The sequence below is a fragment of the Hemitrygon akajei genome, chromosome 10 (assembly GCF_048418815.1).
Source record: "Hemitrygon akajei chromosome 10, sHemAka1.3, whole genome shotgun sequence".
Classification (NCBI taxonomy): Eukaryota; Metazoa; Chordata; class Chondrichthyes; order Myliobatiformes; family Dasyatidae; genus Hemitrygon; species Hemitrygon akajei.
Genome location: NC_133133.1, coordinates 29,938,806 through 29,959,816, shown reverse-complemented (window position 1 = coordinate 29,959,816; position 21,011 = coordinate 29,938,806). Strand labels below are relative to the sequence as shown.

The following is a 21,011-nucleotide window of genomic DNA, read 5'->3' as shown; positions in this document are numbered from 1 at the left end:
TCCGAAATGTCAACTATTTATTCCCCTCCATAGATGCTGCTTGACTTGCTGCATTCCTCCGGCATTTTGTGTGTGCTTATTTCTGGTAATTGCTTAGGTAGGGTGGGTTAAAATGACAGATTTGAATATTATTCATTTATATCAATACTTCTGTTATCTCTGCTGTTCAAGCACCCAACAGATTAATCCACTAAAGATTTGTTGGAGAAAGAACAAGAGAAATGACAACTGTGTTCAAGTTAGAGGAGTCACAACTCATAGTGTAGTATATAAAAAAAAATCAGTATCCTAATAAACCCTTTCTGAATCAAAGCAATTTATCAGCTGCTCTCTTGTGGTTTCCCCAATTATCATGAACCTGTGTCCCTTGGCTATCAATCCATCTTCCAGTCAAAATGATTTCACTTTTATTCCATTAAGTTCCTTTCTAAATTTGAAAATGTCTATTAGCTCCACAATTAATCACGTTTGCGCCTTTGAAAATTAATTCCCACTTCTCTGGTCTCTTTGTATCAGTCTACAAAACGCCTTCACCTTTTACAAGTCAGTTGGATGTGCCACCGTTGATAAAGTAGGTGTCAGCTTTGTAAATAAGATGCTCGAGACTTCTTAACAGGTTTGATAAGTAAACAAGGACATAAGGGAGCAATCTGGTATGAAAACAAAATTTGATTTTAGTATGACACCAAGAAAATCATCTGTGTGCAACATTTTAAGTGTGACCTTGCTTAATTGGGGTTGAAAGGTGTTTGAGGAAGTGTTGTGGGTACAGAGTTGAAAATTGTACCTACAGTCCTCTTGCAATTTTTTGAGATTGCATTGTCTTGAAGAACTGCCACTTGCTAATCTTTATTTATTAAAGTGTCCATAATGTTCAGTACTCTAGCCGCAATCTCCCAGAAATGCAGATAAGGGTTAGTGATACCATCCAAAAGCCTAACCACAGCCCTCAAGACTTAAATCTCCACTCTACTCTCTGCCTTTAGAGTTATAGTTTCTCCATATTATCTATTCATGCAAGGAATGATTTTAACTCCTGCCTTTGTTTACCTATCGCCTTTCCAGATAAGGAGAATTTGAGAGAAAAGGAGAAGCTAGAAATGGAGCTGTCTGCCCTTCGGGCTACGAATGAGGATCAGAGACGGCACATTGAGATCCGTGATCAGGCTTTGAACAACACCCAAGGCAAAGTGGTCAAGTTGGAAGAGGAGGTAGGATGAGTGCTTCCACCTGAGTGGAATGTCATCACTTAAAAATCCTATTGCTATCAAAACTAAATAAATAAACTACTATTTAAATATATTTTTGCTGATACATTTTGTTGTTTTACTAATAGAATTCAATTAGTGTGCCTTTCCCCTTGAATATGATTGCTACTGAGAAAGATCCCTGATTTTAGTTGATTGAAGTGGAAAATCTGCTCTTTAACAACCACAAGTTATATCTACCGGAAATTGTGCAAATGGTGGCTGAGGACAATGTCTTGGCCTGACAGACACACCAGTGTCACAAAGGTAGCATGATCACTGCGTTTCCTGTGGTTTGCATCTGTTTCCATAGAATTTCTTTCCCCAGCCAGATTTATGCCTTACGGGTGAGAAAATCAGGAAAAGTGGATTGACAGTAAGACATAGGAGCAGTATCAGGCCATTTGGCCCATCAAGTCTGCTTTCCCATTCCATCATCTTTGAATTATCATCCCTCTCAACCACGTTCCCCATTCCCTCGCCTTCTCTCCATAATCTCTAACACCCTTTCTAATCAAGAATCTATCATCCTCTGCTTCAAATATACCCAATGACTTGAACTGCTTTGCCGTTTGTGGCAATGAGTTCCACAGATTCAGCACCCTCTGGCTAAAGAAATTCCTCCTCATCTCTGTTCTAAAAGTATATTTCTTCTGTTGTGGGTTTGTGCCCTGCGCTTCTAGACTCCACCACTGTAGGAAACATCCTCTCCACAGCCACTCTGTATAAGCCTTTCAATACGCAGTAAATTTCAATGGTATCCTCCATCGTATGTCTAAACTCCAGCAAGTATAGACCCAGAGCCATCAAATGCTCCTCATACATTAACCCTTACATTCCTGGGAACATTCTCATGAACCTCCCGTGGACCCTCTCCAATTCCAACACCTCCTTACCTAGAGGCAGAATGGCCTTTGGGCAAGAAATTTCAGTGCCAGAAACCCAATCTAAATCGATGCCTTATTGGTGGGAAAATCAGAAGTGGAGTAGACGAATGTCCTTTTGGGTGCAAACTGTACAACAGAGTGAAGTGACTGATCACTTTTTACAGAAATGAAAATTGGGCAATGCACTCATTTTTAAATGCTTGCATTTTATAAAAATTAAACCCTACAAGTACATTCTGTGTGTATTTGTTTCACATTCATACACACAGAAAGAACGGTTTGTGATTCCAAAATCATTCACCTGGCATAGAATAGTGGAGCTAGTAAGGCTGCTGGCTCATCCTTAATAATGGACTCTTGCCAACCACAGAATAATAATGGATGTTAATCTTGCCAACCACTGAAATCCAGGCTGAGGAACCTATGATTTCCTGTCTTTTGCTTCCCTCCCTTCTTGAATGGAGTGACATTTGCCATTTTCCAGTCCATTCCAGAACCATTCCAGAATCTAGTGATTTTTGAAAGATCACAGCTAATGCCTCTGTAATCTCTTCAGCTACCCCTTTCAGAATTCTGGGGTATAGTCCATCTGGTCCAGGTGACTTACCTGCCTCAAACCTATCAGCTTCCCAAGCATCTTCTCCTTATTAATAGCAACTAAGATCACTTCTACCCCCAAGCCGTCTCAAATTTCTGGCATGCATTTGGTGTCTTCCACAGTGAAGACTGACAAAAAATACTTGTTCAGATTGTCACAAAGAAGAGAAAATCTGCAAATGCTGGAAAGCTGAGCAACACACACAAAATGCTGGAGGAACTCAGCAGGCCAGGCAGCACCTTCGGGGGAGAAAAGTGCAGTCGACATTTAGGCCTGAAATGTTGACTGTACTTTTTCCCACATAAGCTGCCTGGCCTGCTGAGTTCCTCCAGCATTTTGTGTCTGTGTGTGTTGTTCAGTTTGTCCACCATTTCTTTGTCCCCCATTACTACTTCTGCAGTGTGATTTTCCAGCAGTCCGATATCTACTCTTTCCACTCTTTTGCTCTTTATATATCTGTAAAAAATTTTTGGTAACCTTTTTATCTTATTGACCAGCTTACCTTCAAATTTCATCTTTTTCATTCCTTATTGTTTTCCAATCCTCTTGCTTCCCACTAATTTTGCTGTATTATATGCCCTTTCTTTTACTTTTATGCTGTCTTTGATGCCCCTTGTCAGCCACAATTGTCTCATCTTCCCTTCAGAATACTACTTTTGGATGAACTGATCCTGTGTCTTCCCAATTACTTCCAGAAACTCCAGCCATTAATGCTCTGCCATCATCCCTGCTTTGTGTTCCCTTCCAATAATCTTTGGCCAATTCCCCTCTCATACCTCTGTAGTTCCCTTTACTCACCTGTATAGTGGTACATCCAATTTTAGCTTCTCACTCTCAAACTGCAGAGTGATTTCTATCAATGCCTTCTTTAACTTAAGCTCCCTAATCAAACATGCCTATTCCCTAATTGACATGAATTTTGGGAGAATAAAATGAGATTGGTGTATGTGAGTGAGTTCTTGATGGTTGGCATGGATTCCATGCTATTTGTCTGTAAGATCACCCATCCACTTGCTTTCCCTGCTGCTGCTGGTGACGTAACCAAGCAAAGCTGGGGAGCAGAAGACTGGGTTCAGAAAGTCCTGCTTTTCAATGGCATGAGAAGATGCAGGGGCTTGTCAACAAACATGTGTCACTCCATTAGCCACCTTACTCAGCCTTTTCTCAGTAGTATTTGCTCTTTTTAATTAGTTCATACTCCTCTTTGCTCTTTCACTGTTGACACTGTCATCCCGTGTATTTTAAGAAAGTGACTAATTAGCGAATCTTCCATGAATTTCTTGTCCCCGTTGCAAAATAGTTTATGGCCAATTTTGCAGCTATCTTCTCTCAGTTCCCAGAGCTTGAAGGAAGTATCGCCCTTCCTGACTGTAATTTAATGCATTTGATTTGGCTTTCATTGCAGATAGAGTTATTGTCTTATTTGCATCTCTTAACCATAAACTGTTGACGTATCAAATAGAGAACACTGGCTCTGGATAAAATGGAAACCTAAAACAGCATGTAGAGTTGTGACCCTGATAATGATGTTGAAATCCACACAAAATATTGATTATCTCAGGAATGCATTTACAATGTTACCTGTTCTGGATATTTGCAAACTGTCATGAAATTTAGACATTGCACATTTTATCAAAAAAATTTTCAGTGAATGGTAATAGTTGAAAGCATGCAATCATGATGCAATTGTTGTAATCTCTGTTAAGTTGCTAAATGTGGTAAATATGGTAGCTATTCTGTATACAGTAATATCTAATAATTTGCTGGTTAATTTGGTGATGATTTTCTTTGACAGTGGTTACTGCTGAGAACATTGAAAGTTCCTGCTGATTATTTAGTGTTCATGGTTTTTTAAATAGCTGTCCAAAACACATGCCCCAATATCTATGGAAAGAAATTCACAAGTTCATGGACACTAAGGTCCCATTAAATTTAGTGTGGATGTGCATCCATGTGGGAATTGACTTGCAGGATACTAGAATCTTTGATCTTTAGGGGCAATAGCCTTCTAGCATAAAACGAGGTGTGGGTGGGGAGGTGCGGTGTTTGAAGACGTCAGACTGAAGGTTTGCTTAAGAAGTCAGGGGTCACCGTTGTTCTTCTTTGCCCACAAGTCTCTCTATAAAGATGTTAACATCTTGAACCCTGTCCGACTTTTTAAATCCTACCGGCAGTGTGAAAAGCTAAACCTGGCTCCCAATTGTACTATGAAAACTGGTTTAAATGTGTTAATGAAATGTATACTATACATTCATTCTTTGTGACTGGCCACTAACGAACACTCATTTCCCTATTTTGCTGGGTTATCCTTTCCTGCCTGGGCAGACAGATGAGGAAGGTATTGGACTGAGGAGAAAATGCTAGGTTGAACTATATGTGAGCAAATTTAGAGCATCAACGAAACAGCATACCCTTTATATTTGTGTGTCAGGCCCCAGAATGATGATGAGTTTAGTTCTCTTTCTGTGCAGCTACTGTGGCAAGTTAATGCCAAACAGAAATCTAGCTTTTAGGAGTGCTGTAGATAATAGAGCCTAGGCAACATCTGGTGCTGCCAAATGTGTGGTTAATGAAAACAGTTGCAGTCACAGGGTGAGCGAGTAATTATGCAGAAAACTTAATGCTTTGTGATTATTGACAATGTCTTGTGATTCTCACTAACACTTCTCTCCTTTCTGGTTATAGCTAAAGCGGAAGCAAGTGTATGTTGACAAAGTAGAAAGAATGCAGCAGGCTTTGATCCAACTTCAGGCGGCCTGTGAGAAACGGGAACAACTTGAACATAGACTAAGAACCAGGCTTGAAAGGGAACTGGAATCCCTTCGATTGCAGCAGGTACACACTGCAGGTTCCTACTGCGTTGTATGTCAGAGCCATTTAAATTCACTTTATGGAATTGCTGTTGAGGTATCGGTGAGGTGAAGGTGAATTCTTTCTCTCAGTATGTTGGATATTTGGCATCCAATCCCTGATGATTAAATGTTACGCTGCACAAGAAATAACTGGGCTTGAACTAATAGATCAAATGTTCTTTTGCTGTTCTGTCTTTTAAACCATGTCGTGCAACTTGCAGCTGCATTTACCTTTGTGTGTCATTGCCCAGGGAGAGGACATGTCAACTTAGTTTGTCCTTGTTGATCAGAATCAGGTTTGTTATCACTGACGTGTTGTGAAATTTGTTTTGTGGCTGAGGAACAGTGCAAAGCATTAAAAAATGTTATAATTTACAAAAAGAAATGTAAAGAAAATAAATAAATAGTGCAAAAAGAGAGCAAAATAGTGAAGCAGTGCTAACGGACCGTTCAGAAATCTGATGGCAGAGGGGAAGAAGCTGTTGCTAAAATGTTGAGTGCGTGTCTTTAGGCTTCCGTACCACCTCCCTGATGGCAGTAATGAGAAGATGGCATTCCTGGATGGTGAGGGCCCTTAATGATAGATGCTGCCTTCTTGAAGCACTGCCTTTAGAAGGTGTCCCTAATGGTGGTGGTACACCATATAGAGACAGTATTATGGATGTTGGTAAAGATAGACACAAAATTCTTTGCTTGTGTCCCTGACTTTCCTTTTAAATAATCTCTGTCACTTCCTTTGATAACGTTCCATATTCTCACTATTCTGAGTAAAGATATTCTCCTTTACATAATTTATTAGTGATTATTATCTCACAGGATTATGGAAACAAAATAGTTGGAAACTGAATTAGTGGGAGTGCAGGGCTTTTAATTCAGCAGTTCAGAGATGTGAGAGTCCCATTGTTGCAGCTGAGAAATTTAGATACAATGAAATGTCTAGAATTTTTATTTTAAATGTTATGAGCAGTGAAAGTGATTCAGGAAACAGAAAGCCCATCTAGTTCACTGATGTATTTTAAAAGAAATCCACCAGTGTGCTATAGCCAGTATGTGACTCTGGAGCTGGGTGAGGTCAGATCCAGCTGATACCAATAGTTATTAGGCTTCCCTTCCTGGCTTGCTTAATTGTGAGCGATGACTACAGTGGCCTTTAACCAAATCTATGATACCGTTCAAGAATTAAAAGCTGGGATAATAAAATGGGAGGTGGGGAGAAAATTGGAAGATGCAAAACAAACCTTCATAATGAAGAGGAGTTCAGATTCTGCCAGCACTACAGTGAATTAAAAGTATTAATTCATACCAACGTGGATTTGTTCTGGATATTGTTACTGAAAAGCTCTAATTCCAGGAATTGGAGCTACTGATGGGAAATGTAATTGTGAGATGTCAGTTAATTTTCTTTTCTTTGGGTCTAACTTAGCGCCAGGGCACCACCCAGACAGCCAGTGCCCCCGAGCATAGTGCCACAGCTTTAATGGAGCTGCTACGTGAAAAGGAGGAGAGAATCCTGGCGTTGGAGGCTGACATGACCAAGTGGGAACAGAAGTACCTGGAGGAAAGCGTGATGCGCCAGTTTGCATTAGACGCGGCTGCAACAGTAGCTGCCCAAAGGTATGGAGTGACCTCAAAATCCCTCCTGTGCTCGGAGCTGCATCAGCACTCTCAGGCCCGTCCACGTATGTGATTATAATCTTGTTTCCTTTTTTTTTTAACGAGCATAATTAAAATGCAGTGAGATAGTCTGGGAATACAGATCTATAATTCCTTGAAGGTGGCATCACAGGTAGATAGGGTGGTAAAGTGAGGTTTTGGCACATTGGCCTTCGTGAGTATTGAGTTTGTAATGAGCTGCCGGCAGAAGTGGTAGATGTGGGTTCACTTGCAACATTTTGGGTTGGTATATGGATGGGAGGGGCAGGGATGGATATCGTCCAAGTGCAGGTCAGTGGGACCAGGCAGAATAAAAGCTAGGTGTGGACTAGATGGGCCTGGTCCTGTGCTGTAACGCTCTGTGACCCTGACAATGAAGTGGGATCGATTCCACCAGCACAGTTTAGAGTTTGTGACCCCCATTGACAGAAAGAAAGAAGATAAATCCTGGAACAGAAAACTCAAATCTGATCCTTAATCCCCAGAGCTGGTCAGAAGAAACCCTGATGGTCTGAGGGCAGATTATTATTCTCTAAATCCCAAGAAACTTGGTGGACTTCAGTATAGTTGGTGGAATGTGTATTCAAAGGAGTAATTTTATCAGAACTGCAAATACTGCGTTTGAAAGGGGATGTACAATAAAGTAAACATAATTAGAGTCTCACAAGAGATTCTGCACAGTATTTTATGCATGATTAGTTTGTTGTTAGACGGTCAATACCTGGAAATTCATTCCGAGATGGTAGCACCAAATGTTATTTTGTTCTGTCAGAGTGTATGACTCTGCCTCTGCAGTTCATTCTGTTGATGTAATGAATTTGAAGGGAGAGTTCCTACTATACACCATTGACACAAGATGCATTTCTAAGTGAATCTTTGAATGAAATACATATACCTTTCTCCTATTCCCCTCCCCACATCTCAGTAAGTGCACTAAGTCTGCTTGTGCTGTTGTTTCACATAATCAAAACTCAAGCCCAGTTTGATAATGTTTGCTAAGCTCCCCACACGCTGGGGCCATGCTCCCCAGGCTCCCTTTAAACTTATTAGGTTCACTGGAACATTTGTCATCATACTGGGATAATAACTTTGTTTCTTCTTTTACAATTAGGGATACTACTGTACTGGGTCATTCACCAAACGGTAGCTATGAAACGTCCTTAGAAGCCCGGATTCAGAAGGAAGAGGAAGAAATCCTAATGGCTAATCGGCGGTGCCTTGACATGGAAAGCAGGTGGGCAAAATGTCTCCATGTTAGAATGTGTGACTGTTTTGATAGAAATGCATAATGAATTGTGCACGTGTTCATTTACCTCTCTGTTCTGATGTTACATGGCAGAAATCATGTTGCATGCAATACTGATAAATTGCATCTTTTTACTTGGAAAAGACCATAAGACATTGGAGCAGAATGAGGGCATTCAGCCCATCAAGCCTGCTCTGCCATGCCAACATGGCTGATCCCAGATCCCACTCAACTGCATTGACAGAAAAGAAGAAGAGAAATCCTGGAACATATTCAAAGATGTACAAAAAGTAGAAAGCCTGTGACTTGTTTTTCATTTACCTGTTTATTCATTTTTCATTCATTCATTTCAATGTTTAAGAAAAATTTGGATGGGTACATGGATAGTGGAGAATTGGAGGGCTATGGCCCTGGTGCAGATTGATGGGAGTAGGCAGTCTAAATGGTTTTGGCATGGACTAGATGGGCCAAAAGGCCTGTTTCTGTGCTGTACTTCTCTGACTCTATCCATATGTCACTTCTTCCCAGGAAGAGAATCTTTAATACTATTGATCCAGGGAAAGATCAATTGCCCATTAGCTTTCTAGTTATCCTCACAATGTTCCCATCTCCTGTAACACATCTAGCCCTTGCCAGATCCATGGTGTTGTAGCTTAAAATGTATTCCATCACCCTATTATCCGCTTTGATCCTGAGTACTCCACAAGAAGTTGGGGATTTCAATACTCCACACTCTGTTTCCCATCATCCTATGTGTTGAAATATTTTAAAGGAGCTTTAATACAAATTGCTGAATGGACTATGACATTTTTTCTTCTTTGTGTGTGTGTATATTAGGATTAAGACACTTCATGCTCAAATTATTGAGAAGGACGCTATGATCAAAGTCCTCCAACAGAGATCAAGAAGGGAGCAAGTTAAAACGGAACAACCAACTGCATTAAGACCTTCTAAGTCCCTAGTTTCAATTTCTAATGCGACATCTGGACCTTCGTCCTACCCCACACTGTTGTCCAGTAACCCAATAATTGAAGAGAAGAAAGAAGACAAGAGTTGGAAGGGCAGTTTAGGTAAATTTGGTTATTATTTTAAAAATCCAAAAAACCACAAATGAGCTTCGTAATGGCTTAATATAGGAATAATATAGTATGATTCATTTTACTCTTCTTCACTCTGTTGGAATTGTGCTTCAGACCCCCAATAGCCACTGGAGCATTTGAAAAAACAGAAGAGGTGTAAAAGCAACAGGGTGACTTCAACTTCCCTAGTATAGACTGGGTCCTCCTTAGCGCAAGATCTTTAAATGTGGAAGAATGTCTCAGGTGCACTCAGAAGCGTTTCTTAAATCAATATGTAGATAGTCCAGCAAGAGGAGGAGCCCTACTGTACCGAGTGTTGGGTAATGAACCTGGCCGGGTGCCTGACCTTCCAGTGGCAGAACAGTTGGGAAGGAGTGATCACAACTCCTCAAGTTCTAAGATAGTTATAGAGAAGGATAAGTATTGTCCTTACAGAAGAGTGTTAAATTGGAACAGGGTAAATTAGATTTAGCCAAGGGATAAAGACAGTATTGAGGAAATTATTGGCTGTACACAATCAGGTGTCTGTCAAATAAGTATGTTTCTAAAAGTATTGGATTTTTAACCGAAATCTGTTCTGCAATGCCACTGGGGTTTTGAAAAACAGAAGAAAAGTGTAAAAACAACAGGGTGTCTTCAGCTTCTGAAGTAGACTGGGACTTCCATAGTGCAAGGTCTTTAAATGTGAAGGAGTTTGCTAGGTGCATTCAGAAGGTTTTCTTAAATCAGTATGTAGATAGCCCAGCAAGAAGAGGGGCCGTATTGTGCCTAGTGTTGGGTAATGAGAACTGAAATAGAATTGACCAAACATGGATATACTTGATGGTTTATTTGGTATATGTACCAGCAGTGGTAAGTGTTAGGAGATTAGTTGTTCACGGTTTTTAGGAAAGCAAGAAGATAGCACTTTAACTTTGTTTTTCCTCTCCCATGCTTTCAGGCTTTCTACTAAGCCCAGAGAAAAATGAGTTGCAGTCCTCCTCCTCTTCTCCCGTACTACCATCTACACCAGTTCTGTCGGCGCATTCTAAAACAGGAAGCCGAGATAGCAGCACCCAGACGGAAAAAGGTCCTGAGCACAAAAAATTGGGCAGTGTGTCACCGACACAAGGAAAGCTAGGCAGAAGCAGCCCTGCACAAATGGAAACACTAGGTATTGTGTTTCATACTGTATACTCTGTAATCTAATTTAGATAAAAATTAATATGTGATTAATAAATGTGCCACATCCTAATAATATGGAGTGAGTGGAATTTGGCTTAATTGAACGTTCCTTTGTTAACCTTCGGATTTATTATTTTCATGGAGCATAGTTCAGGAAAAATACATTGACCTAGATATGAATTTCAGGAAAAAAAATTGCGATGTGCCTTGTTTGAATGTGGAAATTTTCTGCACTTGAGTTTTCAAGGAGGCAGTTATTCTTCTGGTATAGACACAAACAGTAATTGTTGATAAACTGTGTGAATTTGAGGAGAGTGGGGGTTATGTAGACACCTAACATCAGGGTTGACTTCTCTTCTTGGCCAGTTTAGTTTGCAATAGGGACCATGGGATTTTGAACAGGGGTAATCGCCTAGTGGGGGTCTCCGATGAGGTGGAAATCTTTTCATCTTACTGGCAGTGAGACTGTTTTATGTGATATATCTGCAGACATATGATGCTGGTCCTAAAATATCAAGAGGAACAAAAATTCCCTGAAACAATCAAAACGTGCTGGTTAAAAATGCAGTCTGCCTCTCAACTTATTGTTGACCTCAGTCAATAAGCTGATGAGTAATGATGTGGAAACTTTCACTGTGAAGGTGAAATGTAATCTTGTGTGAAATTTTTGGGTTACTTGTTCACACCAAAGGCAAACAACAAATCTCCAGGATGTCCTTCAAGAACTTCTTTTGTAGTTTAAGTAATACCTGAGTGGTTGCATTCCACAGATGACTTTCACGTTGCTTCAGATAGGCTGGAAGCTTTGTGCTCTCTAGAGTATCTGTATCAATACCCCTTTTGACCTTTTTTTTCCATGATCAAGTTGTTTTAGTGAACCGGCTGCTGTCAATAAGGAGTTTGTACGTTCTCTCTGTGACCACGTGGGTTTCCTCCCACAGTCCAAAGATATACCAGTTGATAGGTTGATTGGTCATTGTAAATTGTCCTGTGATTAGGGTGGGATTAAATTGGAGATTGCTATGTGGCACGGCTTGTAAAGCCGGAAGGGCCTACTCTGCGCTGTAATAAAATAAAATGAAAACTTGCACGTAGTTTTCTGTTAAACTGTTAGGAAGGATCATCAGACTATATGAGACCACTCAGTCCATTATAACCTGCATCATGCTTTTGAAAACAATTATCCCATTTTGTGTTTTAAACCCATTGCTCTGCATTATTCATCCCTTGAAGTACTTAGTTAAAACATTGTTTTTGTGAAAGCTATGTATGAACCCTCTCCACTGCTTTAAATGGAGCATTTCAGGTCAGAACTACAAAAAGCTGTTTTATCTCCCTGCTGCCTTTGGTAGTTGTTGCTGGTGTTTTGTTAGCCAACTCAAATCTCTTCTCTTGGTTCTCAATTTTGAACATTGGCACAATCCCTATTGACTAGATCAAGATCCTTCTGACTTTTGAACACCTCCAGAAAACTTACACATCTTTTCCTGCCTTGAGAACATTTTCAGCTCTTGTCTCACAAAACATATTTTGAACCTACTTGATTCTTTTATAACATCCTTTCTGAAGTACAGTATCCAGAAGAACACTTAATTCCAATGATACCCAAACATGTATAAAAATACTTCCTTAAAGTTTAGCATACTGCCTTACCTTTTAGACTTCTATGCCTTATGGCAAGGTTTTTATCTACTTCAAAATAAGCATTTCCCACTTTGCCTCTTTAAATATTGTATCTATTTTTAATGAGTTTTATTTTTTCATGAGATTTTTTTTCCTGACAGGCGTATTATCTGCTAAATTTTCGGATGCCTTTTGCAAGTACCTATAAACGGTTGACTGCATCACCTTCATTAACTCTCACTGTTGCCTTGTCCAAACCTCTATCATATTTGTTCAATTCTATGCTAGCTTTCATCCATTTACCGCTTTGCTTGCCCAGCTGACCATTAATTTTATTCCAGATTAATGATTCTGACAGTTTCCTCACCAGCCACGTTAGTTTCCTGGGATTATTCTTGCATTCCTTTAGTGTAGTTTCTGCAGTTCTGTGGTTTACTGGCAACAGGCTAAGTAAGGGTTCATATTTGGTATTAATTTGCAGTTCTCCACCTCACTAACACTTATTTAGCAACTGAACTATTTCATGTGCTGCAGCTTTGGTAGGATTTCATCCAACATATGATGAAAGCATATATTTTGTCCCTACCTCCTCCTTATGGATTACTACTGACATGCCTGTTATAGGTTCTCTCTTAGGGAGCTTGTGGAGTCTACAACCATTTGCAGCCTTTTTTTGATCATATGCTCTGGAGCCTCCATATCTTCCTATTTCTGCACCCTATTCTCTGCTTTATCTTAATTTTTTTCTCTCTCTTTTTGTCTTCCAGGGCACTACAGCTTTGGCTGTTCCACTATCTTCCCCTTCAGGGGAGCGTATTTTAATTGGTGTCCAAATCCTTCCTTCATACTAAAGCTGCTAAACCAAATTGTAGTAATGAATCTGTCGTGTTTGTTTACTTTCATCCTGCTAGTTCTCTGATCCTCAACAGTACGTTTGAGAGGAGAGTGTCGCCTTCACCATGGCAATAAGGTCCTGCTGATTCTTCCTCCGTCTGCCCCATTCCCCAGAACAAGAGCCACCAAGAGCGTTTTCCTCACTGCTGATCAAAATTCTCCTAAGTACATTTCAGAAACTCTTCCCTAATTATGCCTTACTTCAGATTTATCTGTGTCTCTTCCAGTCCTCTGGTTCATTTCATGTTTCCCTGTGCCAAGCTATTTTAATCTCGCTTTCCTGGGCTGCATCAGTTACTGCGGCTTTATTAAAGTGTAAATTCCAAGTTGCTGCAGCATCTAGTTTCATCTGAAACATCCCCGAAATGGTTCAAAGTAAATTTATTACCAATGTATGTATATGTCACCAATTACTATCCTGAGGTTCATTTTCTTGCAGGTATTCACAGTAGAAAAAAGAAATACAATAGAATCAATGAAAAATTACAAAGACTGATTAACAACTAGTGCAGTGCAACCATGTTACATTTTCATAGCCAGTATGTCAAGTGATGTATTTTGAGCTATATGATTATTAAATAATATTTATTCTGCAGTACTCAAAGGTAATCACTTCATAACTTTATTTTTTTAATCTTTAATAGTGAAGACAACATTTGTACTGCCATATGACTATAATGTATAATTTGTTGGAAGTGGTCCTAAATCTGTGTTCTGAAGTAACTGTCAGAGTACTGTATACATTAAATGCAGAGGTGTATTCAAATGTCTTATTTGATGTGAAAGCACATTCTAATAATAAATCTGTTCTTGTTCCTTTAAACAGATAGTGCTCCATTGCTAAGTAGCACAATTGAGAGGAGAGTGCCACCTTCGCCTTCTGGACAGGATCTTTCAGATAATGAGATGGTGGAAATCCTGATATGAAATTCCCCTCATTTAGGATTGAGAAAGGAAACGCTCAAGAGAATCCGAATTGCATTATCTCTTGGGTGATTTAAGGCCAGGGATACGGAGCGAGTGTAAAGTGGATCCTGATCCAACCACAAGTGTGTTTCAAGCAAAAGCACTGTAGGAAGAGACGAAAAAAAATGGATGAAAGGATGTATATGTTTTATCTTCATATTTTTTTAAAGAGTATACAAAAGAGTGAAATTATCCACCTGGCTCTTCATAAACCTGTCTCAGTATAAACTGTTTAGACAAGTACCAGCACTGCCTCACACATAACATTCCAACTTAAGCAAATGCATTTAAATGAAAGTATTATGTACACAAAGAAATAAAATGGCATTTGATAAGACCTTGGGCAACAGTGTATTCAAAAGCCACTTTTTGACTATCAAAGTGCTTATCAAAGGAGGAAAGAACTTTTTTAAGGAGAAGAAATGGCCACAGGCAACAATGGAGCAAACCTTCGGTCCTTTCAAAGCCAGAGAAAATAACCAGTTTCCTTCTGTTTGTATTTGAAATTTTAAAAAAAACACAATTTAAAGGGAGATATTTTGAACACCCTGGGTTGTGTGTAAAGGAATATGATATCCTTTATTAACAAAGTTAAACCAGTGTTGAGGTCTCTAATGTGATTTTATTTTTGTTTCTGAATGATTCACAAAAATTCTATCCTAGTACTAAATTTAAATAGTTTCTAAGTTTCCCTTTTGATTTTTTTTGTGAAAATCAAGCCACCAATTGCTGTCAATAGCTGGTTTTGTTATGAGATATTTCTTCCAATATCTCATCAAAATGATTATTCCTAATATATGCCTCAAAACATTGACAGAAGGGTTATTGAATTATGAAAGTTTAGCTACTGAATACCGTTCTGTTTGCATTTGGTATCCTTGTGACTCTTTCCAACACATTGTCACTGGTGAATGTGTAAGAGCATTATTCGGAGGCGGGTTTCATTGTGCTGTCATAACAGGTGAATGCTCTTACTGAAAAGCTGTACATTTCCTGCCATGTTTCCATAAGATTTGGCAGCTCATTTGGTTTCAACAAACTTTGAAAGATCACCCATGCTATGTTTCATTCTGGGATCCAGCAAACTGACTTAACTATTTAAATAAATGATGGGTTTGAAACAGACATGGACCCATTATAGAACTCCTAATAACATGACGATGTTACCCCCCCCCCCCCCTTTCCCTCATACCCCAGATAAATATGTTCAGTGAGAATGACATTCTGCTTTTTTCATTTGCTATTTAACTCGTGTAGGATAGAAATGTAGAAGTGATACTGCGCTCCTATATTTTTGTATCTTGACAAATGAGGTTTAGCGTTGAGTATTATTTACAGGATAACTGTTTTGTAATATCATCCTGGGATGTTGCTAATATTGTCAATCTTAACACATCTTATAGCTGAAGCTGATTGAATTCATATCTATTTCAGTCTTTCGGTTAAAGCAGAATTCTAAAATGCATCAGACATTTTTTTAAACCTGCATGTAAATCATGTAGAGTCCACGTTGGTCTACCTGGAACTTGGTGTTTATTTGACAGAAAACTATTACTCTTCTGCAAAATCAGATTTGAAGAAATGTTATGCACTTAATGCATTTATATTTGAGCATTTCCTCATTATTATAATAGTTCAAAATTTAAGGGAAAGGAATAACAATACAGTTGCAACCTTGTGAGCAGTCTATTATAACATTACTGATACAGTACAGGAAAATAATTAAACTTGGGCCAGCTCTTGCTGTTATTTCTAAGTACCACCAGTGACAGGCCTGTATACATAGTAATAAGTTCTAATGACACACAGCTCAGTATTATGGAAGGGTTAAAAATAATTAAACAACTAGATGTTTGGACATTAAGAGAAATATTTGTAGGTCCGGAAAAGAGCTTCATTAATTTTTCCTCTTTAAATTTATCATCTCTTTCCTGTTCAGTTCATTCACTGCTCAGCTCCCAATCAGTGACATTTGCAGGTTAGGAGAAGAAATATGTGATCCATGTTCTGTCCTTTTTAACTTGCTCTTAGGTTAACTTGGCTGAATCCCTCTAATGTCTGCCTGAGCACGTGCAGCTGTGGCCCTCTTTCCCATTTAGCACCATTTCTGGTGGGTAGACATATTCATAAGAGGGTAAAAACATCCTTTTCATTTATAATTTTTTTTAGTTTTAATAGCCACTTTCTTATTTGGATTCAACATCTTTGAAAATATTTTGACTCATAATCATTTTGTACAAGAAAAGTGTATAACAAATGTAGATCTATAATTTTTGCTGCAGTTGTGACTTTTAGTAGACAAGTCAGTTTTTGGTTGTGTAATAATGTTATTGCCTGAGGTAAAACAGAAATGTTGCTATATAACAGTGATATCCCTCAAATACTACAGCGCTGTATGTGCCCCTTTAAAAGGCCAAAGAACCCAAGGAGGGGGTTACAAAACAGGAATATCTGAGTCCTGGTTCAATGCTGAGCATTGTCCAGACAATGCTAAGGAGATTGCAATTCAAATTCCTCATGCGGTGCACACTCTAGTATGTAAATTAGTCTTACTTTTTTTTGTTACTTATTTTAAAGTTCATATAATTTGCTGCACTGATTAGTCTGATGAGGTGGTGATGCTGGTAATAGAAGTTGTGCCCTCTTATCAGAGCCCATTGAAAGAAAAGGATTCTGTTTAGCAGTGGTGGATTATGATGAGCTCCACCAGGAGTTTAATTACCAATTCAGAATGTTGCACACAATAATGTTATTGTTGGCCTTTTTTTAAAAAAAAGATAGCATGCCAAGCTAATAAAACTCAAATTAAAACTCAAACTGTGCAAATTAAATCTAGAAATTGTAGTGAGCAAAGTCAGAAATTAATGGATAAATTGAGTTGATTAGACCTGAAAAATACGTAGTCCAGCTAACCAGAAATAGTCAATGTATCCACATATTTGAGGCACTCAGCCATTTCAATGGGGCAAAGGTATATAGTGTACATTCTGTATATTTAAATGGCTTTGGCTCTAAAGCCCATAACATTGCACTGTACTGGACGTCAATATATAGTAATTTCATTTTTGATTTGTGAATAACCTAATTCCAAAATACTAAGTCATGACAGTCTATAACATTTTTTAAAAAAAACTTTTTTATGTACATTTCAAGATTTGCCTCACTAAGTTGGGGAGAGGTCGGGAGAGTGCAGGGGCCATACAGGCACAGACATTTTAAAACTAGGAACTGGTAATGTTGCCTATCTTCAAGGTTTTGATATGCAAGCATCTGAATATTTTCAATGTGCACTTAACAATTAGGAATTAAGTCTCAAATATGTGGTGCCTTTTAATTTTTTTTACTTTGTTGTACATAGTCAAAACTATTGTTAGACTTTTAAAGCCGGCTTTTTGCTCTTAAGTTAAAACCAACAATTTTGTACTTTCTAAGTAATTTGTTTATTGTATATTTAATAGAAATGTTTTCTAAATTGTAACCAAATCAGATGTGTTGTCGTTCTTGCTAATTGTACTTTGGCATAATGCTACTCACATAAACAGCAAAAATCAAAAATGTCAAATCAAATTAATTTTATTCCATAAGAAATAGGGGCAGAATTAGGGTATTTGGTTCATTGAGTCTGCTCCACCATTCCATCCTGGCTGATTTAGTATTCCTCTCAACTCGATTCTCCTGCCTTCTCCCTGTACTGTTCGATGCCCTTACTGTAGGAGTAAAATGGAAAATGAATTGAGTGGTGAATGCATAATTAAAACCCAGGAAGTGCCGTATCCTCTGATGGCTGTATGCTTCAATCAGTAACTTAAAGCATATGTGCAGTGCCACAGTTGTCAGTGTGTTCAGACATTTCATGACCAGCCATGAGAATACGGATTCTTTAGAAAGGTTAAAGCACAATATATCTGATTCGCTGATTCAGTTTGCTAAACAGTAAGTGTGTATACCAGTGATCAAATCATTTGTTACTAGAAACATAAGATTGGGTGCCAGTTCTCAAACACCTACTTCTTCCTACCACCCAAGTGTATTTCAAGCCCTTTAGTGAACAGAATTTATTTTGGTAACTTATGTCAGCAAAGTCATCAGTCATTTGCTTAAAGTGGGGTGTGGGGGGGGGGGGGGGTACTGTTTTTCACTTTTTCCACCTCAGAAATGTGTTTTGAATGATAAAAGACTTTTCCTAAATCTTGAAATCCTTGGGTGGTCTTTGGCAGTGTAAGAAGCATTTTAGACTTCGCTGCATCAGTGGTCCGGGGTGCCAAGACAGCTGGGATTGAAACACTAGGCTATGAACCAGCGATAGGGAATCCAACAATCGGAAGGTTCTAGATGGCAGCAGATACATGATAATCAAGGTTCCATGCACTCTGGTTTATTACAACATACTGTTTTAATAATGTGCTTTTAAACAGAATTCATACTTCAGATTGACACGGACCATGTGATTCCATTGTTTAGTTTCCTTAGAAACTTGTAAAATAATATTGTAACATGCGATTTCCACCAAGCCAAAGGCAGCGGAATCTGGCGGTTGAAGTATGTTACCTCAGGGACAAGACTGAAATGTGATTGCAATCATCCACCATCCTGAAGCTGGAAAGGAGCAACTGATTCTAGCCAAGATCTAACTGCTAACTTCCTGTCTGCTATCTTAATACTCCCAAGCAGTAATTCCAATAAATAGTCAAAAATTTAAACCTTAAATATGTGAATGCCCACTGCAACGTTGATACGCCTCTATACCAAACTTAGTAACTACCCAACAGTGGTAGGTTATAAATCCTTTTGCTGTGCCTAAATATCTATACTAATCCCATTTATCACCCCTTGATCTATACCCCTCTGTGCCTTGTCAGTTCAAATTCTTGCCTAGATAGTATCTAAATATTGTGAGTCTCTTCCTTAACGTGAGCAACATATTCCTGATTTCAGTCGCCACCTTGAATCTGGTCCCTGGTAAACTTCCTGTCTCAATACCCTTGGCTTTTAATACCTCTGCCATGGGGAGAAGTTTCTCAATACACTCCGTGGTCACCTCATTCGTGCACTTGCATGCATGCTTGTAAATAGAAATACCTAATCAGACAATCATGGCAGCATCTCAATGTATAAAAGCATGCAGACATGGTCAAGAGGTTCAGTTGCTTTTCAGATCAAAGACCAGAATGGGGAAGAAATATAATCTAAGTGACCTTGTGAAATGATTGTTAGTGCCAGGCGGTTTGGTTTGAGTAACTCAAAATCTGCTGATCTCCTGGGATTTTCATGCACTACGTTTCTAGAGTTTACAGAGAATGGTGTGAAAAAAAAATCCAGTGAGCAGCAGTTTTGTGGGTGAAAATGCCTTTTAATGAGAGAGGTCCAAGGACACTGACCAGACTGGTTCAAGCTACAAGGAAGGTGACAGTAACTTAAATAACCATGTGCTACAACAGTGGTCTGCAAAACAGCATCTGTGAACACACAATGTATTGAACTTTGAAGAGGAAGACCACACTGGGTTCCACTGCGGTACCTAATAAAATGGCCACTGAGTGTATGTACCCTGTCTATGCCCCTCACACCTACATACCTCTATCAGATTCCCTTCCTGTCTTCTCCAGTCTGAAGCAAACAATCCCAGACGTGGGTTTGGTGCACCTCATTTGTTGAAGCCCCACTGCAATCACGTCCTTCCTAGCAACCAGGATTGTCAAACTTTGCTTAAGCCAGTGCAGGAGTAATATGTACAAAGTTGTACCCTACCTTCCTTACTCACATATTCTTTGCTTTCACTAGCTTATCTTCCTGTGTTAACTTGTACATTGAGGTGCCACTGTTCCTGAGTAGTCCCCAAGATTCTCCCAAGCATCTATCTTTATCATTCTTCCCAAAACACTTCAACTGTTCAGATGAGAGGTCATCTGCAATTCCCCTGCCCATTTTACCAAATGATGAATAGTCTGTCGCCTATGACTGTCCTCTTCACCATCAACACTGCCACCAATTTTCAGACTTGCTCTTCCTATATTCACATGCAGATTGTTAATGTATACACAGAATAATGGGGTACCCAGCACAGGTCCCTGTGGTAAACCACTGGTCATAGGGTTACAAGCAGACAAACAACCCTATTACCGAGCCAATGTTTGGTTCCAATTTGCCAATGATTCCTTGGCCTTTAATGTTCTAATCTAGTCTCCATGTTAGGATCTTGACAAATGCTTCACTGCAGTCCATTGCTCTCATCCATATATCTTGTTACTTCTTTGAAAAATTAAATAGAGTTTCTCCCAAATATATACATTCTGATTACCTTATAAGTGTTGATTCATCCTGTCCCTCCAAATATTTTCCAATAATTCCCTAGCCACTGACAAACCGCAGGCCTGCAGCCATCTGACACTTCACCTTGACTAGTGAAAGCTTAAAAAACTCTTTGTTAGGGTTTCTGCAATCTTCTCCCTTGTGTCTTATAACAACTGGCCTGGAGTACAGTACATCACATTGGGCCTTGGGGATTTATCTGCCTTTAAGCTTGTTAAAACATCTATTATCTTCTTTTAAATGATACCATATTAGAAAATTTTACCCCCCCCCCCCCCCCCCAGTGAATTCTTCAACCACAGCCTCTTTCTCCTTGGTGAATACAAAGAAGTGGTATTCATTGAAGACCTCACCTATACCCTTAGTCTTCATGGAGTGATTGCCATTTAAGTTATTCTTTCCTTAGTTACTCTCTTGCCCTCAGTGCAATTAAAATGCCTCAGAATTTCTTTTAATCATGTCTCCAATGGTAGTTTGTGCCTTTTGACCCTTT

General features: G+C 39.1%; 1 protein-coding gene across 2 annotated transcripts in view; it reads left to right on the top strand.

The window, feature by feature from the left end:
- amot (angiomotin) overlaps positions 1 to 17,692 on the top strand; it is a 73,291-nt gene extending 55,599 nt beyond the window's left edge. For both annotated transcript variants that reach the window (XM_073057983.1, XM_073057982.1), the window contains exons 6-12: positions 1,066 to 1,211; positions 5,418 to 5,567; positions 7,008 to 7,198; positions 8,349 to 8,471; positions 9,321 to 9,553; positions 10,503 to 10,715; positions 14,070 to 17,692. In XM_073057983.1, the coding sequence (XP_072914084.1) occupies positions 1,066 to 1,211; positions 5,418 to 5,567; positions 7,008 to 7,198; positions 8,349 to 8,471; positions 9,321 to 9,553; positions 10,503 to 10,715; positions 14,070 to 14,170 (1,157 nt within the window). In that variant the 3' untranslated portion in view covers positions 14,171 to 17,692. The remainder of the gene's footprint in view (positions 1 to 1,065; positions 1,212 to 5,417; positions 5,568 to 7,007; positions 7,199 to 8,348; positions 8,472 to 9,320; positions 9,554 to 10,502; positions 10,716 to 14,069) is intronic.
- Positions 17,693 to 21,011: the final 3,319 nt, after the last annotated feature.